At 37.9% G+C, this 20,065-nt stretch overlaps 1 protein-coding gene across 5 annotated transcripts in view; it reads right to left on the bottom strand.

The window, feature by feature from the left end:
* VPS54 (VPS54 subunit of GARP complex) overlaps nt 1–20,065 on the bottom strand; it is a 131,704-nt gene that overhangs the window by 96,529 nt on the left and 15,110 nt on the right. For 3 of the 5 annotated variants that reach the window (XM_050753442.1, XM_050753445.1, XM_050753443.1), the window contains exons 2-3: nt 7,882–8,037; nt 5,674–5,915 (exon numbers count right to left, since the gene is read on the bottom strand). In XM_050753442.1, the coding sequence (XP_050609399.1) occupies nt 5,674–5,915; nt 7,882–8,017 (378 nt within the window). In that variant the 5' untranslated portion in view covers nt 8,018–8,037. Of the gene's footprint in view, nt 1–5,673; nt 5,916–7,881; nt 8,038–20,065 lie in introns of those variants that run through there. The other 2 variants (XM_050753444.1, XM_050753446.1) reach the window with 2 other exon arrangements.

Here is a 20,065-nt window from a genome sequence, read left to right as displayed (position 1 = left end):
AGTCCTGGCCTCAAGCATCCTGCCAAAGTGCTGGGATTACAGGCGTGAGCCGACACGCCCAGTACATTCTTTATCAAGTTAAAGAAATTCCTTCCTGTTCCTAGTTTGCTGAGAGTTCTTTTTTTAAAAAAATAATGAATGGCCAACACGGGCAGACTGTTTGAGCTCAGGAGTTTGAGACCAGCCTGGACAATATGGCAAAACCCTGTCACTACAAAATATACAAAAATTAGCCAGGTGTGGTGTTGTGGTGGTGCTCACCTGTAGTCCCAGCTACTTGGGGGGTGCTGAGATGGGAGGATTGCTTAAGCGGGGAGGTTGAGGCTGCAGTGAGCTGTGAATGTGCCACTGCACTCCAGCCTGGGCAACACAGTGTGACCTTGTCTCAAAAAAAAAAAAAAAGGTCTAAAGTTTTCTTTACTTATTATGTCTTTGTCTGATTTTAGTATTAGCTTCATGATGGCCTCACCAAATGCATTACAAAGTATGTCCTTAGCTTCTATTTCCTGAAATAGATTATAAATAATTGGTGTAATTTCTTACCGAAATGTTTGGTAGAATTCACCAGGGAACCCATCTGGGCCTGGTGATTTCTGTTTTGAGCAGTATGATTGATTCAATTTATTTAATAAATATAAGCCTATTCAAAATATTTATTTCTTGTTGTGTAAGCTTTGGTAAATTGTGTCTTTCAAAATAAATCAGTCCATTTCACCTAGGATATCAAATTTCTGGGCATAGAATTGTTCACAATATTCTCTTATTATCCTTTTAATGCCTGCGGGATCAGCAGAAACAGCCCCTCTTTCATTTTTGATAATAATAGCTTATATCTTCTCTTTTTTTTTTTTTTTTTTTTTGAAACAGTCTTGCGCTGTCACCCAGGCTGGAGTGCAATGGCGCGATCTCAGCTCACTGCAACTTCCGCCTCCCAGGTTCAAGTGATTCTCCTGCCTCAGCCCCCAAGTAGCTGGGATTACAGGCGCCCACCACCATACCCAGCTAATTTTTGTATTTTTAATAGAGATGGGGTTTCACCATGTTAGCCAGGCTGGTCTTGAACTCCTGGCCTCAGGTGACCCATCCACCTCAGCCTCCCAAAGTGCTGGGATTACAGGCGTGAGCTACTGCACCCAGCCTTCTCTTTTTTCTTAATGTAGCTAAATGTTTATCAGTTTTATTGATCTCACAAAGAACCAGCTTTTGCTTTTGCTGATTTTCTCTATCGATTTGCTATTGTCAATTTCCCTGATTTCTGCTCTAATTTTTATTACTGCTTTTCTTCTGCTTACTTTGGATTAAATTTGCTCTTCTTTCGATAATTTCCTAAAGTAGAGCTTAGATTAATTTTAAATTTTCTTCTTAAGCATTCAATGAAGCCTTGAGTGCTTATTTAAGCAAGACTTCCCTGAAGCCTTACTTCCCTTGCATCCCACACATTTTTATAAGTTTGTATCAGCATTTCTTTAAGCTCACTGATTTCTTCCCCTGCCACTTCAAGCCTATTGATGAACTCATCAAAAGCATTCTTCATTTCTGTTATACTATCTTTGATTTGTAGCATTTCCTTTTGATTCTTAGTTTCCATCTCTCTGCTTACATCTGTTCTTGCATGTTGTCCATGTTTTCCACTACAGCCCTTAGTATATTAAACATAGTTACTCTGAGTTCCCAGTTTGATCATTCCAACATCACAACCGCATCTCAGTCTGATTCTGATACTTGATCTGTCTCTTTAAACAGTGTTTTCTGTCTGGTATGCATTGTAATGTTTTGCTGAAAGCCACATATGATATACCAAAGTTAAAAAGAACTGAGGTAAATAGGACTTTAGTATGAAGTTTTGTTTATCTGGCTAAGAATTAGGCTTTATTTACTCATTGTTATAGCTGCAGGTGTCAGAGGCTAAAATTTCCACTGGTGTCCTTGTTTTTCATCTCTCCTGCTATATTCAGGTTTCCCTGCAGACCTCTTAAATAAGGTCTGAGACATGTAGTCCTTTCAGTTGTATTCTCATTATTCAAGCACCCCACTGATGTGATGGTAATGTGTGAAGGGAGGGGAAGCATTCTATGATCTTATGATTAGGTTTCAGTCTTAGTGAGCCTGTGTCCCTGGGCTGTGACCTTCACAGGTACTTCTCAGTTGTTGATTTTCAGTTTGCTCAGATTTTTTGTTGTGAGAACAGGAGTGACAACTTCCAAGCTCCTTACATGACAGATCAGAAGTCTGTTTAACTTTTTAAGAAACTGCCAAACTTTTTTCCAAAGGGGTTGCAGCACTTTAAATTCCCACCAACAGTATATGAGAGTTCCGGTTACTTCATGAAGGCTGGCAGTAGGATGAAGCAAGCAAGAAGCATACAGTACAATATTTAAGGAGGTACCCACTCTCAGATTCCAGTGCCTCTCACATTTTGCTCACCTGCCTCACCTTATCCTAGAACTAGCTCTGTCTTCCACATCCTTACCAAAATTTGAAATAATGTGTGTAGATTTGGAATTACTGTTTCTGTAAATGTTTGGTAGAATTCTCCAGTGAAGCCATGTGGACCTGAGCTTTCTTTGTGGAAAGGTATTTAACTATACATCAATGTAACAAATATAAAGTTATTTCAGATTTTCTATTTCTTTTTGTTTTGTTTTTTGAGATGGAGTCTTGCTATCGCCCAGGCTGGAGTGCAATGCCTCGATCTCAGCTCACTGCAACCTCCACCTCCCAGGTTCATGCGATTCTTTTGCCTCAGCCTCCCGAGTAGCTGGGACTACAGGTGCACACCACCATGCCCGGCTAATTTTTGTACTTTTAGTAGAGACGGAGTTTCACAATGTTGGCCAGGCTGGTCTCGAACTCCAGACCTCAGGTGATGTGCCCACCATGGCCTCCCAAAGTGCGGGGATTATAGGCATGAGCCACCATGCCCAGCCAGATTATCTATTTTTTCTCAAAAGATATTTGGTATTTTGTGTCATTCAAGAAATCTGTAAATTCATTTAAGCTGTTGAATTTATTGGCACAAAGTTATTCATAATATTTCATTATTAGGCTTTTAATCTCTGTAGAATCTGTAGTGATATCACCTTTCTTATTCTTGTTATTGGTGACTTGTATCTTCTTCTTTTTTTCCTAATCAGTATTGCCAAAGTCTTATCAAGTTTATCTTCTCAAAGAATCAGCTTTTGGTTTCACTAATTTTCTCTATTGTTCTCTGATTTTGACTTTGATGTTTATTCTTTCTTTTATCTGTTTTTAATTTTTTTTTTTTTTGGAGACAGTGTCTTGCTCTGTCACCCAGGCTGGAATGCAATGGTGCAATCTCGGCTCACTGCAACCTCCACCACCCAGTTTCAAGTGATTCTCCCACTTCAGCCTCTCGAGTAGCTAGGATTACAGGCACTTGCCATCATGCCTGGCTAATTTTTTTGTATTTTTATAAAGGTGGGGTTTCGCCATGTTGGCGAGGCTGGTCTTGAACTCCTGACCTCAGGTGATCCGCCCACCTTGTCCTCCCAAAGTGCTGGGATTATAGGCGTGAGCCACTGTGCCTGGCCATTTTTCTAGCTTCTTAAGGTGTAAGCTGAGGTCACTGATTTGAAATCATTATTCTTTCAATAATATATGCATTCAGTGCTACCAATTTCTCCCTAAGTGCTAACTGAGCATCACCCCACAAATCCTGATATGTTGTGTTTTCATTTCCATTCAGTTCAAACTACCTTCTGATTTTTCTTTCTTCTTTGACTCACATTTTATTTAGAAGTATAAAGTTCTGGTTTCCAAATATCTGTGGATTTTCCACCAACCTTTCCATTATTAATTTCTATTTTAATTATACTGTGTTCAGAGAGCATACCGTGTATGAGGTGAAGTCTTCCAAATGTATTAAAATTTGTTTTCAAACCTAGAATATAGTCTATGTCCATAAATGTTTCATGAACACTTGGAAAAAAAAGTATATTCTTCTATGTTATATGGAGTGCTCTTTCAAGTCAGGCCAGGTTGGTTAATAGTTCAAGTCTATTAAAATCTTGCTGATACTCTGCTTGTCCCATCATTTATTGAAAGAGTATTTGAAATCTCCACAATTATGAATAGCTACTTTGCCATCAAGTTCTCAGCTTCTGCCTCACATGTTTTGAAGCATATTAGGGGCAAAAATGTTTAAAACTATTATGTCTTCTTGATTAACTGACCATTTTATCATTATAAAATAACATTCTTTATACATATTAATAGTTTTTGCTCTGAAATCTACTTTGTTATTAATATAGCCATTTCTGCTTTCTTTCGACTACTGTTAAGCATAGTATGTATTTTTTCATCCTTTTAAATGTTTTTTTCTTTCTATTCAAAGTATGTTTCTTATATACAGCATATAATTGGGTCATCAAATCTCACAATCTCTACCTTTTAATCGGGATGCTTGAACCATTTAGATTTCATGTAATTAGTGATATAATTAGGCTTAAGATTATCATCTTGAAATTTATTTTATGTCCTATCCATTCTTTCTTTTTTTCTTTTTATGCCTTTGTTTGGATTGAGAATTTTTAAAATTCCATTTCTCTTTTCCATTATTAGCTGTAATTCTTTGTTTTGCTATTTTAGTGGTTGCTTTAGGGTTTATTGTTAAACTCCTTGCTAGAAACATAAGCTTTGTAAGGGAGGGAATTGATGTCAGTTTTGTTCTCTGCTGTATCCTCATGTTTAGAAGACTACCTGACACATGGAAGACATTCGTTAAATATTTGATCAATACACAAATAGAAAAACCAAATTATAAGTTACAAAGGCATATTAATGTTCATCCACTTAACAATCACTAAGATCTGATCACTGAAAACAGTTTTTGTGTTCTGTTTTCAATGATCATATCTAAGTGATTGTTAATATGGCACAATATATACATACAAAGGCAAACAAAATATACAGGTTCTGTATAAAAATATTTGATAGTAATAAAAATGAACCAGATGCTATATAGTTATACATTATTAATGTTAATACAGCCATATTCAAAAAAGTGCAAATTAAGTAAAATAAAACCAGCTAAATTCAAATTAGGCTTGCTAATGAAAAAAGTATAAAAAGGAATGGTTATAAAAATATAATATCCCTTGTACCACTTTAATGATTTTAATTATATTGATAACAGGCACTTACTAATAATCTAAAAATGAATTGATAGACCATCTAAAACTCTGTACTATACTCAGTCCTTGCTCTCAGACTGGGCTTAAAGTAATATATTAAGTTATAATTACGTCTGGAGATATTATAACTATCTGCTAGAGCTAGGGTGCTCTATAGAATTGTATGCAGTGAATCAGACAAAGAAACAGTAATATTCTGCCAATTTCTCAAACCTCACAAATCATCTGGACTTCATAGGTCTAATAGAATCATTTTCTCCTTGGTAAGTAGGGTAGGTTTCATGTTGAATCTTAGCATTATTTGGAATGTGTAATTCTGAAAAATCACTACTGTAAGAGAAATGTATTAAAATATATTTAAGCAAAGAATTAAATGCAACCCAGGACAGTATAATTTGTATGAACAAAAAGAATACTATAGGTTCATCAAACATTACTGGTCAAAAATCTATAATAAAGCATACTAAAAATATTTCTATTACTTTTGACCTGACGATAACTAGCCAAGATTAGATATTACCTGAGAAATTTCCTGTTGATATACTGTAAAATGTTCCTTGCTGATCTGTGGGAGGTAGAATGAAGGTATGACTTCAGTATCCACAAAGTTCAATCCCCATGTTTTTGTGAAGAAGTCAGATTCTCTTTTTGCTAATCTAGGATCATTTAATGCTGCTGGGAGATTTACTTTGGAATGATATACAGTCCATCTATGTTGATCTGTAACTAGAGATGGGGCAACATATAAACTATGTGAATCACCTGCAAAAAGTAAACAAGAGAACTCTGTAAATGCTGTAAAGTTGGTTCTATGTTTGAAAGTACACACTAGAAAACTAAAAATGCATAGATTTCATCTTACGCAAACCAACTAATCTTCCACAGTAAATGATTTAATAAAAATCAATCTGATTGAATAATCTTCAGCTGCCAGCATCAATTACTAAGGCTTTGAAAAACATGCACAAGATAAAAGATATGCAAAATTTGAGAGTTATAGTTGCAGGGTGGAGTGAATAGTCAAAGTCTTTCATGAATTCCTTTCCTTAATGTACAATTACTTTATCTTTTTTTTTTTAACATCAGAACTATGCTACCTTCTATTATAAATTTTCTATCCTTTAATACCCCACTGTTTTTTAGAGGTAGGCCTCTTTTCTATTATATCATGGCAGGTTCTCCCGGATAAAATATCCTTTGGCTTATAATTAGGTGACATAAATGTTGCTGTGGCATTAATCATACAAGAAGGAAAAATATATACTCTATTCTCATTATCAGTAGTATTTTTGTTCTATAAAGTTATTGTGAATATGGAATTAGCAAATATTGAACCATTGCTTGTAGGGAAACTGAAGAGTTAGGTTCCTGTGAGCCTTTGGTCACAATAATTTCATCAACTGATCAACACATAACCTTGTTTTGTATGTTTAAAGATGCCTTATTCAGTATACATTATTGATTCATTAACACTGAACTTGTGGCTAACAGCACTGTAATTTATGCCTGAATGAAGCTCACACAACACATGTATATTCTCCGTAAGGGACATCATAGCCTTCTTGCACTTAGGAACTCCAGATAGCATTTTAGCACTATGCTTAAGGGCAATTTAAACAGCAAAATCACCAAGCTCCAAACATGTGGCACCAAGTAAAAACAGACCACTAAAAGAACACTAGTTTATAGTAGGAGAGCTGAAACAAGAAGGCATAGCTTTGCCTTGTTCAACTTCAGCTGGGAATGCGTGTGTCAGGTATTTCAAGTCTTTCACTTCTCCGCACATGACTGCAAATTACCACAAATGTGCCACAAGTAGTGATTTGGGGATTATGAATAAATTTTAAGGAGTCAGGAGAATTTGCAAACACATAATATGCAAATGATGAGGGCTGACTGTACCATGTTTTAAGCAGTTTTCAATCTGTACCTTCATTTTCAACACTTCTTCAGTTTATATAAGTAATGCATGAAATACGTGTAAAAAACTACATTCCAATTTCCCAATCATTTCCAAATGATTTTTTTTTTTTTTGAGATAGAGTCTCACTCTGTCACCCAAGCTGGAGTGCACTACAACCTCCACTTCCCAGGTTCAAGTGATTCTCCTGCCTCAGCCTCCCAGGTAGCTGGGATTACAGGCATGTGCCACCGCACCCAACTAATTTTTTATGTTTTTAGTAGAGATGGGGTTTCACCATGTTGGCCAGGCTGGTGTTGAACTCCTGACCTCAAGTGATCTGCCTGCCTTGGCCTCCCAAAGTGCTGGGATTACAGGCATGAGCCACCATGCCTGGCCCCAAATGATTTTTTTTTTTTTTTTGAGATGGAGTCTGGCTCTGTTGCCCGGGTTGGAGTGCAGTGGCACGATCTCAGCTCACTGCATGCTCCGCCTCCCGGGTTCACGCCATTCTCCTGCCTCAGCCTCCCAAGTAGCTGGGACTACAGGCGCCCGCCACCACGCCTGGCTAATTTTTTGTATTTTCAGTAGAGACGGGGTTTCACCATGTTAGCCAGGATGGTCTCGATCTCCTGACCTCGTGATCCGCCCGCCTTGGCCTCCCAAAGTGCTGGGATTACAGGTGTGAGCCACCGCACCCAGCCCCGTCAAATGATTTTTAACATCATAAAATTTACTCTTCTAACATAGGTATATAAAACCTGACTACTCATTTAAAGATAATAGAAATCATCAGTAACACTCCTATAAAAAAAAAAAAAGCATTACCTGTGGGTTCCTTGGGACACACATCTGGCAGTGACGGCACAGGTCGAATGTGTTTTGACGGATCTACCTCTATTTTAAAGAAAACATCACTGCTGCTTCCTTGAGGCACTGGTGAAGAACTGTGGCTTGAAGCCATTGCATAAAATCACCACTCAACTGAAAACGAGTAAGAAATAATAATTAAGACACTTACTGCAAATCAAAATCCAACTCTAAGTATTATATATGTCACAAACTTTCTTTCAAAAACAGAAGAATTTTTCAAAATACCTCAAAGTATGCAATTTGAATATTTGCTCCTAACTGGGAAAATTGATCACAATATTTATTTACTAAGACAGTTATTTGTCCCCATTTTTTAAAAAGTGAAACATCCTTAATCTTTTATTCAAAGTACAAAAACTACCAAGGTTGTACCCAACACATATTAAAGGTTAAAAACACTCTATTCATTCAACAAGTATACAATAGTTATGCATTATAGCAAAACAGGTAAGTGCATGGGCCTGCTTAGGTCCATATCCTATGTTTACTCACTAGTGGTGAGGAAATTTACTTAACCTTTATGTATGCATCTTTCCTCATCAGTAAAATGGAGATGAAACGAGATGTTATCTCATAAGCATCCCAGTATGAATTATGAGAATGGACATAAGTAAAGCATGTAAAATAATGTTTGCCTCAAAGTTAGTATTCAGAGAGGTTACTGTCATTGTAATTCTTACTATGATGTGACTGCTATATAGTAATATAATGATTAAAAAATTAACAGTAATTAAATTCTTTAAAAAGGAAGTGTCATTCTTCAAAGAGCTTGCAATTGTATTAATTAAAACAAATATATGTAAGCAAAACACAAGTTAACCTATGTCTATATTTTAAAGTAAGTATTGAAAGAATTTGTGGGGCAAGACAACATAATATAGGCTACAGTGTCAGGTAAGATTTTATAAATGAAGCAATATTGAAACTGGATACTAAAGAACATGCATTATTTTATTATTGAAATGTTTAGAGATCACCTAGTCTAAGTTCTCTCAAAAGAGAGATAAGAAAAGAAAGGCCCAGAAAGAATATGAGGTTTAACAAGTCCAAAAAAACAAAACAAAACAAAAAGCCAAATTAGAAAATCTGGTGAATAGATAAACAAGAGTAGGAAATGAGGAGCAGAGGATGGGCACAGTGGCTCATGCCTGTAAATCTCAGCACTTTGGGAGGCCAAAGCAGGTGCATTGCTTGGGTCCTGGAGTTCAAGACCAGCCTGAACGACATGATGAAACCTCGTATCTACAAAAATTACAAAAATTAGCTGGACGTTGTGGTGCATGCCTGCAGTCCAGTTACTTGGAAGGCTAAGGTAAGAGGATCGCTTGAGCCCAGGAGGTAGAGGTTACAGTGAGCCCAGCTCACGCCACTATACTCCAGCCTGGGCAACAGGGTGAGACCTCGTCTCAAACAAACAAACAATAAATAAAAAACAAGGAGCAGAGATATGAGGCAAGAACCCGTGACAAATAGTTCGTCTGTTCTAACTTCCCTCTAGTTTGCTGGAAAACTAAAAATATGTATCTGTCTCAGTACTTTCAATGCAAAGGAAACATAACCAAATATACCATTCACTGAAACTGTAAGAAACAAGCTGCTTTAAAAATACACAAAGATAAACAACTTCCTCAAGGTGCTTAAACAGAAAGCCTATGATAACATGAACAAAAGTTAATGAACAATGAATATCAATCATAAGACTAAGGAAGTGACTATAGTGGAAATTGACCTGACTAAAGTGAAATGTTTACACTGGGAAGACGTGACAAATAAATTACATTTACACACACGCACACAGCACAGCTAAATTGTAGTTGATTCTCTAAGCAATAAGGAGACATCGGAGGTTTGGTGGCAAAAGTTCTGTGAAGAAAATGGTATTCGGGAAAATTAAGAGTCTTTGAAAGACCTCTTTAATTTACATCCACACACATTAAGTGTATGGTTGTTTCTGTATAAAAGCTTACACATATTTAATAGAGATAAACATACGTATTTATCTAAAGGATAATATACATACTTATCTAAAGGGTAAGAAACACTGTGCAACACAGAAACACTGTGTACGAAGTGATAAAGACAATTCTACATTTAAGATCGACCATGTTAACTTTCTCATTAATCAAACAAAATGGCTAAAAACATTTTTGAAATTTTTTTTTAATTTTTGTGAGTACACAGTAGGTATTTATCCTTTGTGTAACTATCTAATTATACTTTGTTATTTTAAAATGTACAATTAAAATCGCTTTTTACTCTAGTCACCCTGTTATGCTAGCAAATACTAAGTCTTATTCATTCTTTCTATTTTTCTGTACCTATTAACCACCACTACTTCTCCTCCAGGCCCCCTTCCTCAACACTTATCCTTCCAGGGCTCTGGTAACTATTGCCCTAGTTTCAATTATTTTCATTTTTAGCTCCCACAAATAAGGGAGAACATGTGAAGTTTCTCATTCTGTGCCTGGCTTACATAGTGACCTCCACTTCCATCCATCTGTTGCAAATGACAAGATCTCATCCTTTTCTATGGCTGAATGGTTCTCTCTTGTGTGTATGTACCACATTTTCTTTACTCATTCATCTGTTGATGGACACTTCAGCTGTTTCCAAATCGAGGCTATTGTGAATACTGCTGCAATAAACATGGATATCTCTTCAATATACTGATTTCCTTTATTGCATATTCTTAGGAGTGGGATTGCTGGATGATACAGCTCCATTTTTAGTTTTTCGAAGAACCTCCAAACTGCTCTCCGTGGTGATTGTACTAATTTACATTACCACTAACCCACTAACCGTATGAGGGTTCCCTTTTCTCCACATCTTCACAGGCACTTCTTAATGCTTGTCTTTTGGATAAATGCCATTTTAACTGGGGTGAGATATCTCATTGTACATCTGATTTGCATTTCTCTGATGATAAATACACCCATTTGCCATTTGCATGTTTTCTCTTGAGTAATACCTATTCAGATATTTTGCCCATCTTTCAATGTATTGGATTTTTACCTATAAGGTTGCTTGAGCTCTCTATATATTCTTGTTATTAATCCCTTGTCAGATGGGTAGTTTGCAAATATTTTCCTCCCATTCTGTGGCATGTCTCCTCACTTTGTTGTTTCCTTTGCTGTGCAGAAGCTTTGTAACTTGAGGTGATTCCCTTTGTTCATTTTTGCTTTGGTTGCCTGTGTTTGTGGGGTATTTATTCAAGAAATCCTTGCCCACTTCAATGACCTGGACAGTTTCCCCGAGGCTTTCTTTTCATTGTTTCATAGTTTGACGTCTTAGATTTAAGTCTTGCATCCATTTTGATTTTATTTTTGTATATGGTGAGATAGGGGTTCAGTTTCATTGTTCTACCCATGGGTATCTAGTTTTCCCAGCACCATTTATTGAAGAGACTGTCCTTTTCCCCAAGATTGTCCTTTGTTAAGAATAAGATCACTGTTCATGAATGGATTTATTTCTGGGTTCTGTACTCAGTTCCACTGTTCTATGTGTATAGTTATAGGCCAATACATCATATAATTTGAAATCACATAATGTGGTTCTTCCAATTTTCTTTTTCTTTTTTTCTTTTTTTTTTTTTTTTTTTTTGCATAGGATAGCTTTGGCTATTCCAAGTCTTTTGTGGTTCTATACAAATTTCAAGATTGTTTTTTCTACTTCTCTGAAGAACGTAATTGGTATTTTGATAGGGAATACATTGTATCTGTAGATTGCTTTGGTTAGTATGGACATTTTAACAATATTGATTCTTCCAATCCATGAACATAGAACATCTTTCCTTTATGTGTGTGTTTGTTTTCAATTTCTTGCACCAACATTTTATAGCTTTCACTGTAGATATTGTTCACTTTTTTGGTTAACGCCTCGGATTTTATTTCTAGCTATCGTAAATGGGGTGACTTTCTTGATTTCTTTTTCACATTGTTCAGTCTCTGAACATAAATTGTGAAGATTTCATGGACATTTATCACTTCCCCAATCAATACTCTTACAATTTCCTATGCCTGTCTTTAATCTCTTAATCCTGTCATCTTCGTAAACCAAGGATGTATGTCACCTCAGGACCTTGTGATGATTGCATTAACTGCACAAATTGTTCGTAAAGCATGTGTGTTTGAACAATATGAAATCCGGGCACCTTGAAAAAAGAACAGGGTAACAGGGAACAAGGGAGATAACCATTAGATCTGACTGCCTGGGAGCCAGGCAGGACACAGCCGTATTTCTCTTATTGCAGAAAACGGATAAGAGAAATATTGCTGAATTCTTTCCCCAGTAAGGAATATTCATAATTAACAGCCTTGGGAAAAGAATTCATTTCCAAGGGAGCCTCTAAAATGACTGCTCTGGGAGTGTCTACCTTACGCAGCTGTAGATAGGGATGTAACATGCCGTAGTCTCCTGCAGCGCCCCTAGGCTTATTAGGATTAGGAAATTCCTGCCTAGTAAATTTTAGTCAGACCGGTTGTCTGCTCTCAACCCGGTTCCTGATGTTTATCAATGACAATGCGTGCACAGCGGGACCAGGAACCTCATTAGTAATTCTAGTTTCACCCTGGCCTTGTGACCTTGCCCTGCCCATTTGCCTTGTGATATTTTGTTGCCCTGAAGCATGTGATCTCTGTGACCCACACCCTATTCATACACTCCCTCCCCTTTGAAAACTGCTAATAAAAACTTGCTGGTTTTACAGCTCAGGGGGCATCACTGAACCTGCTGACATGTGATGTCTCCCATGGAAACCCAGCTTTAAAATTTCTCTTTTGTACTCTTTCCCTTTATTTCTCAGACCAGCCGACACTTAGGGAAAATAGAAAAGAACCTATGTTGAAACACCGGGGGCTCATTCCTCCGATAGATATGGGCCTGCAGTTTCATTTTCTGATGCGTCTTTGTTTGGTTTTGGTATCAGGGTAATACTGCCCTCATAGAATGAGTTTAAAAGTATTCCATCCTCCTATTGTTCTGACTAATTTGACTATGATTGGTATTAAACCCTCATTAAATGCTTAGTAGAATTCAGCAGTGAAGCCATTCAGGTCCTGTACTTTTTACTGGGAGACTTTTCATCACAACTATTATCTTATTACTTGTTATTGGTCTGTTCACACCCTGGATTTCTTCATGGTTCAGTCCTGGAAGATTGTATGTATATAGGAATTTATCCATTTCTTCTAGGTTTTACAGTTTATTGGCATACAGCTGCTCACAGTAGCCACTAATAATCCTTTGAATTTTGTGGTATCGGTTTTAACATCTCCTTTTTCATCTGTGATCTTTTGAAGTCTTCTCTCTTTCCTTAGTCTGGCAAAAGATTTGTTTTTTTTTTTTTTTTCTTTTCTTTTTCATCTTTTCAAAAACCTAACGTTTTGTTGATCTTTTGTATGTTTCTTCATTTCAATTTCATTTATCTCTGCTCTGAGCTTTGTTATCTCTTTTTTTCCCACTAATTTTGGGTTTGGCTTGCTCTTGATTTTCCATTTCTTTAAAATCCATCATTAGGTTTTTATTTAAAGTTTTTCTTCTTTTTTGATGTAGGCACTTATAGCTATAAACTTTCCTCTTAGTATCGTTTTTGCTGTATCCCCATAGATTTCAGTATGTTGTGTTTCCATTATTGTTTAGAAATGTTTCAATTTCTTTCTTAATTTCTTCACTGACTCACTGGTCATTCAGGAGCATATTAGGTAATTTCCATGAGTTTGTATAGTTTCCAAAATTCATAATGTTGATTTCTGGTTTTATTCCATTGTGGTCAGAGAAGATGCTTGATATTATTTCAATTTTTTTCTTTCTCTCCAATCTGTTTCTTTAGCTCTAATATTTGCTTTATATATGAGTGCTCCAATAGTTAGGTGCATATATATTTACAATTGTTATATCCTATGCTGAACTGACCCCTTTATCATTATATGATGACCTTCATTGTCTCTTCTTATAGTTTGTGTCTTGAAATCTACTTTGCCTGATAGAACTACTCCGGAATATCTTTTTCCATCCCTTTAAGTCTACATGTGTCTTTATAGGTGCAATGTGTTTCTTGTGGGCAACAGATCACTGGGTCCTGTTTTTCTATCCATTCAGCCTCTTTATGTCTTGTTATTGGAGAGTTTAGTCAACTTACATTCAATGTTACTACTGATAAAGACTTACTCCTGCCATTTATTTATTTGTTTTCTGGTTGTTTCGTAGTCTTCTCTTCCTTCCTGTCTTTCTCTTAGTAAAGGTGATATTTTTCTGGTGGTATGATGTAATTTCTTGGTTTTTAAATTTTTTGTGTATCTGTTCTATGGTTTTTGATTTGAGGTTACCATGAGGCTTGCAAATACTATCTTATAACCCATTGTTTTATGCAGATAACAATTAACACTGCTTGCATAAATAGGCAAAAAGAAAACTAATAAAACTCTGCACTTTATGTCCCCCTACTTTATAGCTTTTTGTTGTTTCTATTTATATTTTACTGTTCTTATGTCTTGAAATAATTGTAGTTATAATTTGTTATTGGTCCATCTTTTAGTTTCTCTAATTAAGACTAGTTTACACACCAGTTATGCTATAATATTCTATGATTTGCTGTGTACTTATATTGCCAGTTAGTTTTACATCTTCAGACGGTATCTTTTTGCTCATTAACCTCTTTTTCTTTTTTTATTGAAGTACATACCCTTTAGCATTTCTTTTTTTAAGTCAAGAGTCTCACTCTGTCACCCAGGCTGGAGTGCAGTGGCACCATCTTGGCTCACTGCAACTTCCACCTCCCAGGTTCAAGTGATTCTCCTGCCTCAGCCTCCTGAGTAGCTGGGATTACAGGCACGGACTATCATGCCTGGCTAACTTTTACGTTTTTAGTAGAGACAAGGTTTCATCATGTTGGCCAGGCTAGTCTTCAACTCCTGACCTCAGATGATCCACCCACCTCAGCCTCCCAAAGTGCTAAGATTACCGGTATGAGCCACTGCACCTGGCCAGCCCTTTAGCATTTCTTGTAGGACAGGTCTGGAGCTGATGAAATCCCTCGGCTTTTGTTTTTCTGGGAGTCTTTATTTCTCCTTCATGTCTGAAGGATATTTTCATTGGATACACTATTCTAGGGTAAAATGGTTTTTTTCCTTCAGCATTTGAAACATGTCATGCCACTCTCTCTTGGCCTGTAAGGTTTCTACTGGAAAGTCTGCTGCCAGCCATATTGAAGCTCCATTGTATGTTGTTTCTTTTCTCTTGCTGTTTTTAGTATCCTTGCTTTATCCTTGACCTTTGGGAATTTTTTAATGTCTCGAGTTAGTCCTCACTGGGTGAAATTTGCTTAGTGTCCCATAACCTTCTTGTACTTGGATATTAATATCTTTCTCTAGGTTTGAGAAGTTCTCTGTTATTATCCCTTTGAATAAACTTTTTACCCCATCTCTTTCTCTACCTCCTCTTTATGGCCAATAACTCTTACATTTGCCTCTTCAAGGCTACTTTCTAAATCCTGTAGGTGTGTTTATTGGTTTTTGTTCTTTTCTCTTTTGTCTTCTCTGATTTGTATTTTCAAAAAGACTGTCTTCAAGCTCACTCTTTCTTCTGCTTGATCAACTGCCTTTTGTTTTGTTTTGTTTTTTGAGACAGAGTCTCGCCCTGTCACTCAGACTGGGGTGCAATAGCACAATCTCATCTCACTGCAACCTCTACCTCCCAAATTCAAGCGATTCTCCTGCCTCAGCCTCCTAAGTGGCTGGGATTACAGGGATGTGCCACCACGCCCAGCTAATTTTTTGTATCTTTAGTAGACACAGGGTTTCACCATGTTGGCTGGACTGGTCTCGAACTCCTGACCTCATGGTCCATCCTCCTCGGCCTCCCAAAGTGCTGGGATTACAGACATGAGCCACCGCACCTGGCCGATCAACTGCTTTTAAGCCATTTTGATGCATTCTTCAGCATGTCAGTTGCATTTTTCAACTCCAGAATACCTAATTCTTTTTAATTACTTCAATCTGTTAAATTTATCTGATAGGATTCTAAATTCCTTCTCTGTGTTACCCTGAATTTCTCTGCATTTCCTCAACACAGCTGTTTTGATTTCTCTGTCTGAAAGGTCACATAACTCTGTTTCTCCAGGATTAGTCCCTGGTGCCTTATTTAGTTCATTTGGAGAGGTCATATTTTCCTGGATGATGTAGATGGGTGTAGATGTTCTTCAGTGTCTGGACGTTGAAGAGTGAGGTATTTATTGTAGTCTTCACTGTCTGGGCTTATTTGTACCTGTCCTTCCTGGGAAGACTTTTCAGATACTCTAATGGACTTGGGTGTTATGATTTAAGCTGTATCTGCTTTAGGGGGCACCCCAAGCCCAGTAATGCTGTGGTTCTTGCAGACTTGCAGAGGTACCACCTTGGTAGTCTTGAATAAAATCTGGAAGAATTCTCTGGATTACCAGGCAGAGATTCTTGTTCTCTTCCCTTACTTTCTCCCAAACAAACAAAGTCTCTTTCTGCTGAGCTGCCTGGGGCTTGCAGCAGGGCAACACAAGCACCCTGTGGTCATCAACACTGGCACTGCACTGGGTCAGACCTGAAGCCAGCACAGCACTGAGTTTCACCCAAGGCCCACGGTAACCACTACCTGGCTACCGCCTGTGTTTTCTCAAGGATGTAAGGCTCTACCATCAGCAGGTGGCAAAGCCAGCCCAGCTTCTGTCCTTCCCTTCAGGACAGCAAGTTCCCCCAAGTCCTCAGGTAAGTCCAGAGGCTCTCTCCAGGAGTTAGGGATCAGTCAAAAACCTTAGAAGTCTACCTGGTATTCTATTATACTGCAGCCGAGCTAGCCCTCAAATCATGAGACACAGTCATTCCCACTTCTCTCTCCCCTTTCTACAGGCAGAGGAGCCTTACCCTGTGGCCACCACCACCAAAGGCCCATAGGGAGTACTGCCAGGCTACTGTCAATGTTCATGTAAGATCCAAGGGCTCTTAGTCAGCATGTGGCAAATGCTGCCAGGCCTGGGACTCACCCTTCAGTGGGCTCCCCTCTGGCCCAGGGCAGGTCCAGAAATGCTGTCCAAGAGCCAAGGCCTAGAATCAGGGACCCCAAGAGCCCACTTGGTGTTTGATCCACTATGGCCAAGCTGATACCTAAGATACAAAACAAAGTCCCCTTTGTTTATCCCTCTGCTTTTCTCAAGCAGAGTCTCCCACTATAGCCACTACAGCTGGGAATGTGCTATGTCTCACCTGAAGCCAGCATGTCTCAGAGTCTCAAGCCAAGGCCCATGGCGTACTATGTGGTTATCACTGCTAGTTATTCGGGGCCCAAAGGGCCCTATAGTCAGTACAGGATGGATCCTGCCAGGATTGGGTCTCTCCCTTCAAGGCAACAGGTTCCCTTCTAGCCCAGGCGTGTGTCTAGAAATGTTATCCAGGAGCTAGGGCTTGGAATGGGGGCCTGACCAGTACCCTATCCTACTGTAGTTGAGCCGGTATCCAAGATGCAAGACGAAAGTCCTCTTTATTCTTCCTTCTCCTCTGCCCCAGCAGAAGGCAGGGGGTCTCTTCTGGAGCTACGAGCTGGGCTTCCTGGGCTTGGAGGAGAGGTGGTACAAGCAACTCCCTTAGGTGTTCCAGTTGATGTCTTAGTAAGTCATGTGCCCCCAATTCCACTGGTGCCAAGCCCAGCTCAGCACTAGGATTTGCAGTCCTTTTGGCCTACCCTGCCTTTTAAGTTTATTTAGGACCCCGGCATATCTCAGCCCACAGTGGCAAGGCTTGCCAGAACTCAAGTTCCAACCGCTGAGCTGGGCAATTCCCCTCTGGCTAGGGATGGTCTGAATGCTCCCTCCATGTGTGGGCGTCAGCTGAGTTCAGCCTGGTTTTGCTTTTTGCTGTTACAGTGCATTCAATGAGAAGTCTCACAATTGCTGCACTCCTCCTATCCCAAGCATACAAATTTCTCCACACCACACAGTCACTGCATGGGGGATGGAGGAGAGGTGGTATCAGCAATTCAAGGCTGTCTTTCCTATCCTGTTCAGTGCTTCTTTGGGCAATATGAAGTTAAAACCAGGTTCTGTGAGTGCTCACCTGATTTTTGTTTCTTATGAAAGTGCTTTTTGTGTGTAGTTGTTAAATTCGGTGTTCCTGTGGAGGGGGACATCCAGTGGAGCCTTCTAGTTCACCATCTTGCTCTGTAACCCAAGATCTAAAATAAATACATTTTGACACGAAGTGTCATGCCACAGATATGTGGAAAATGTATTTATGTGAAACATCCATTGCTTAATGTCAGATAAATTAGATATTCATTCTGACAATACTATGCTGATATCTTGATTTATTCTATTTACCATGCGGTTTTTACAGAAAAAAAATCCTAAGTGCCATTTTAGAAACCTAGAAATATGTAGGCAGATAGCAGGAAAAAATACTTCTAGATTCTTTTAAGTTATTTCTGTATCTGGGGAGAAAAACACATGGTTTACTCTTCAAAGATTTTGAATTGGAAAACATATGCACATTCTCTTTTTTCCTACACCACTCTTAATTCTTATTAACAACAGGGAAGATCTCTAGTAAAAGGGGATTACAAAAAACTAGGGGACAGCCTATAAAGGTGAGTCCCAATTTCCAAACATTTGACTCTCCACTGCCTTCACCATCCACAGCTTATTATTAAGAAGATCTCCCTACAGTAAGAACCAAACTTTGTACTGATTATCGCATAATTATAAAAGTACAATCACTGGTAAGAAAACATGATAGATTCATTCATAAGACACAGATGTACAAACAAATATAACAAATGTACATGACATCTGAATCACAAAATTTCGGCAAAGAAATAATGTCATTGAAAGGCTAAAGAACAAAAATGATGAGACACCTTAAGAAAGTTTCAGGATAAGCAATGCATAGTTTGTCTACTCAGAAAAAAAATCAGTTCGAAAAAACAAGCAAACAAAATACACAGAATACAGGAAAATGGAAAGCTCTAAGCACTAAACGCAGGGAACTACTGATTTCTGATAGTACAAGTTAACTACCATCTAGAAACAAATCTGGCATTTTAACAACTGTAATGAGAATCTATAAACAGCTCTACCTTTTTTACGTGGTAATCTCCTTATAATTTTATCAATACTATGTTTGAATAGTATTTTCTCTTGAAGCTTTCTTTGGTTTCTCACACTTAGTCACTCTATGTATTTCAATTTTTGCATCAATCATACTGAGGTTTTGGTTTTCATATAGTTCTTCCCTATCAGACTTCGAATTTCTTGATGTTTGTTTTCCTGTGTATTCTATTTGCTTATCACAGTTACTGTCACACACATAATAAAAATTTTATAGATGAATGAAATGGATGGTATGTAGAACATATCAGAACAGACAGACAAAACAGACAGCTGCCAATAATACTTAAGTAATAACAGAATGGGTCTGGGCTAATAAGGAAAAGAAAAAACAGAATCATCCATTCCAAAAAAAAGAAAAAAGGGATTTCTAAGGATGAGTAAAGATTTGATTTTCTTTCTTATAGCTCAAAATATCTTTTTATGTTCAGCTAAAAACTTCTTTTGAAAGGCACTAGAAGCATTGCCTCCTCCAACCCCAACCACCAGCCAGAACCCCACCAAGCAATGAACACACCTGCTGCCCAGACCTCTGTTTCTAAATACTGCCTCCAACTAAAATAAACCAGGACTCTTTGAAGAAATATGTAACTCCAGACATGGAATACAGAAAGAACAAGTCTATCCTGAGCACTCCTGTGTCAGAAAGCAAGATATGCTCAAAGACCAGTAGGACCTATTAAGAGGACAAAAGGCCAAATTAAAAGGGGGTTCCCACGGGCCACATTTGGGACAACTTAAGCATATTTTTCAAAAGTAATAGAGTATAACATATGGAATAAGTAAAAATTAATGGATACATAGAGATACTTAAGGGAGGAAAAAGAGATAAGGAAAGGGGGTGGGGAAAGAAAATCTCTGCTGAAGAATGCCAGTAATAAATATAGAAGGAATGACCAAATTAGAAAATCACCAATTTGCAACCCCCAATGTAAAAGCTAATTCAGGCAAAAATCACCAATGTATGCTAAGGCCATTAGGTAAAAAGTTGTTAAAAACAGAATATTCTCATGGTGC

The sequence above is a fragment of the Macaca thibetana genome, chromosome 13, assembly GCF_024542745.1.
Source record: "Macaca thibetana thibetana isolate TM-01 chromosome 13, ASM2454274v1, whole genome shotgun sequence".
Lineage (NCBI taxonomy): Eukaryota > Metazoa > Chordata > Mammalia > Primates > Cercopithecidae > Macaca > Macaca thibetana.
This window is presented reverse-complemented; position numbering and strand designations above follow the sequence as displayed.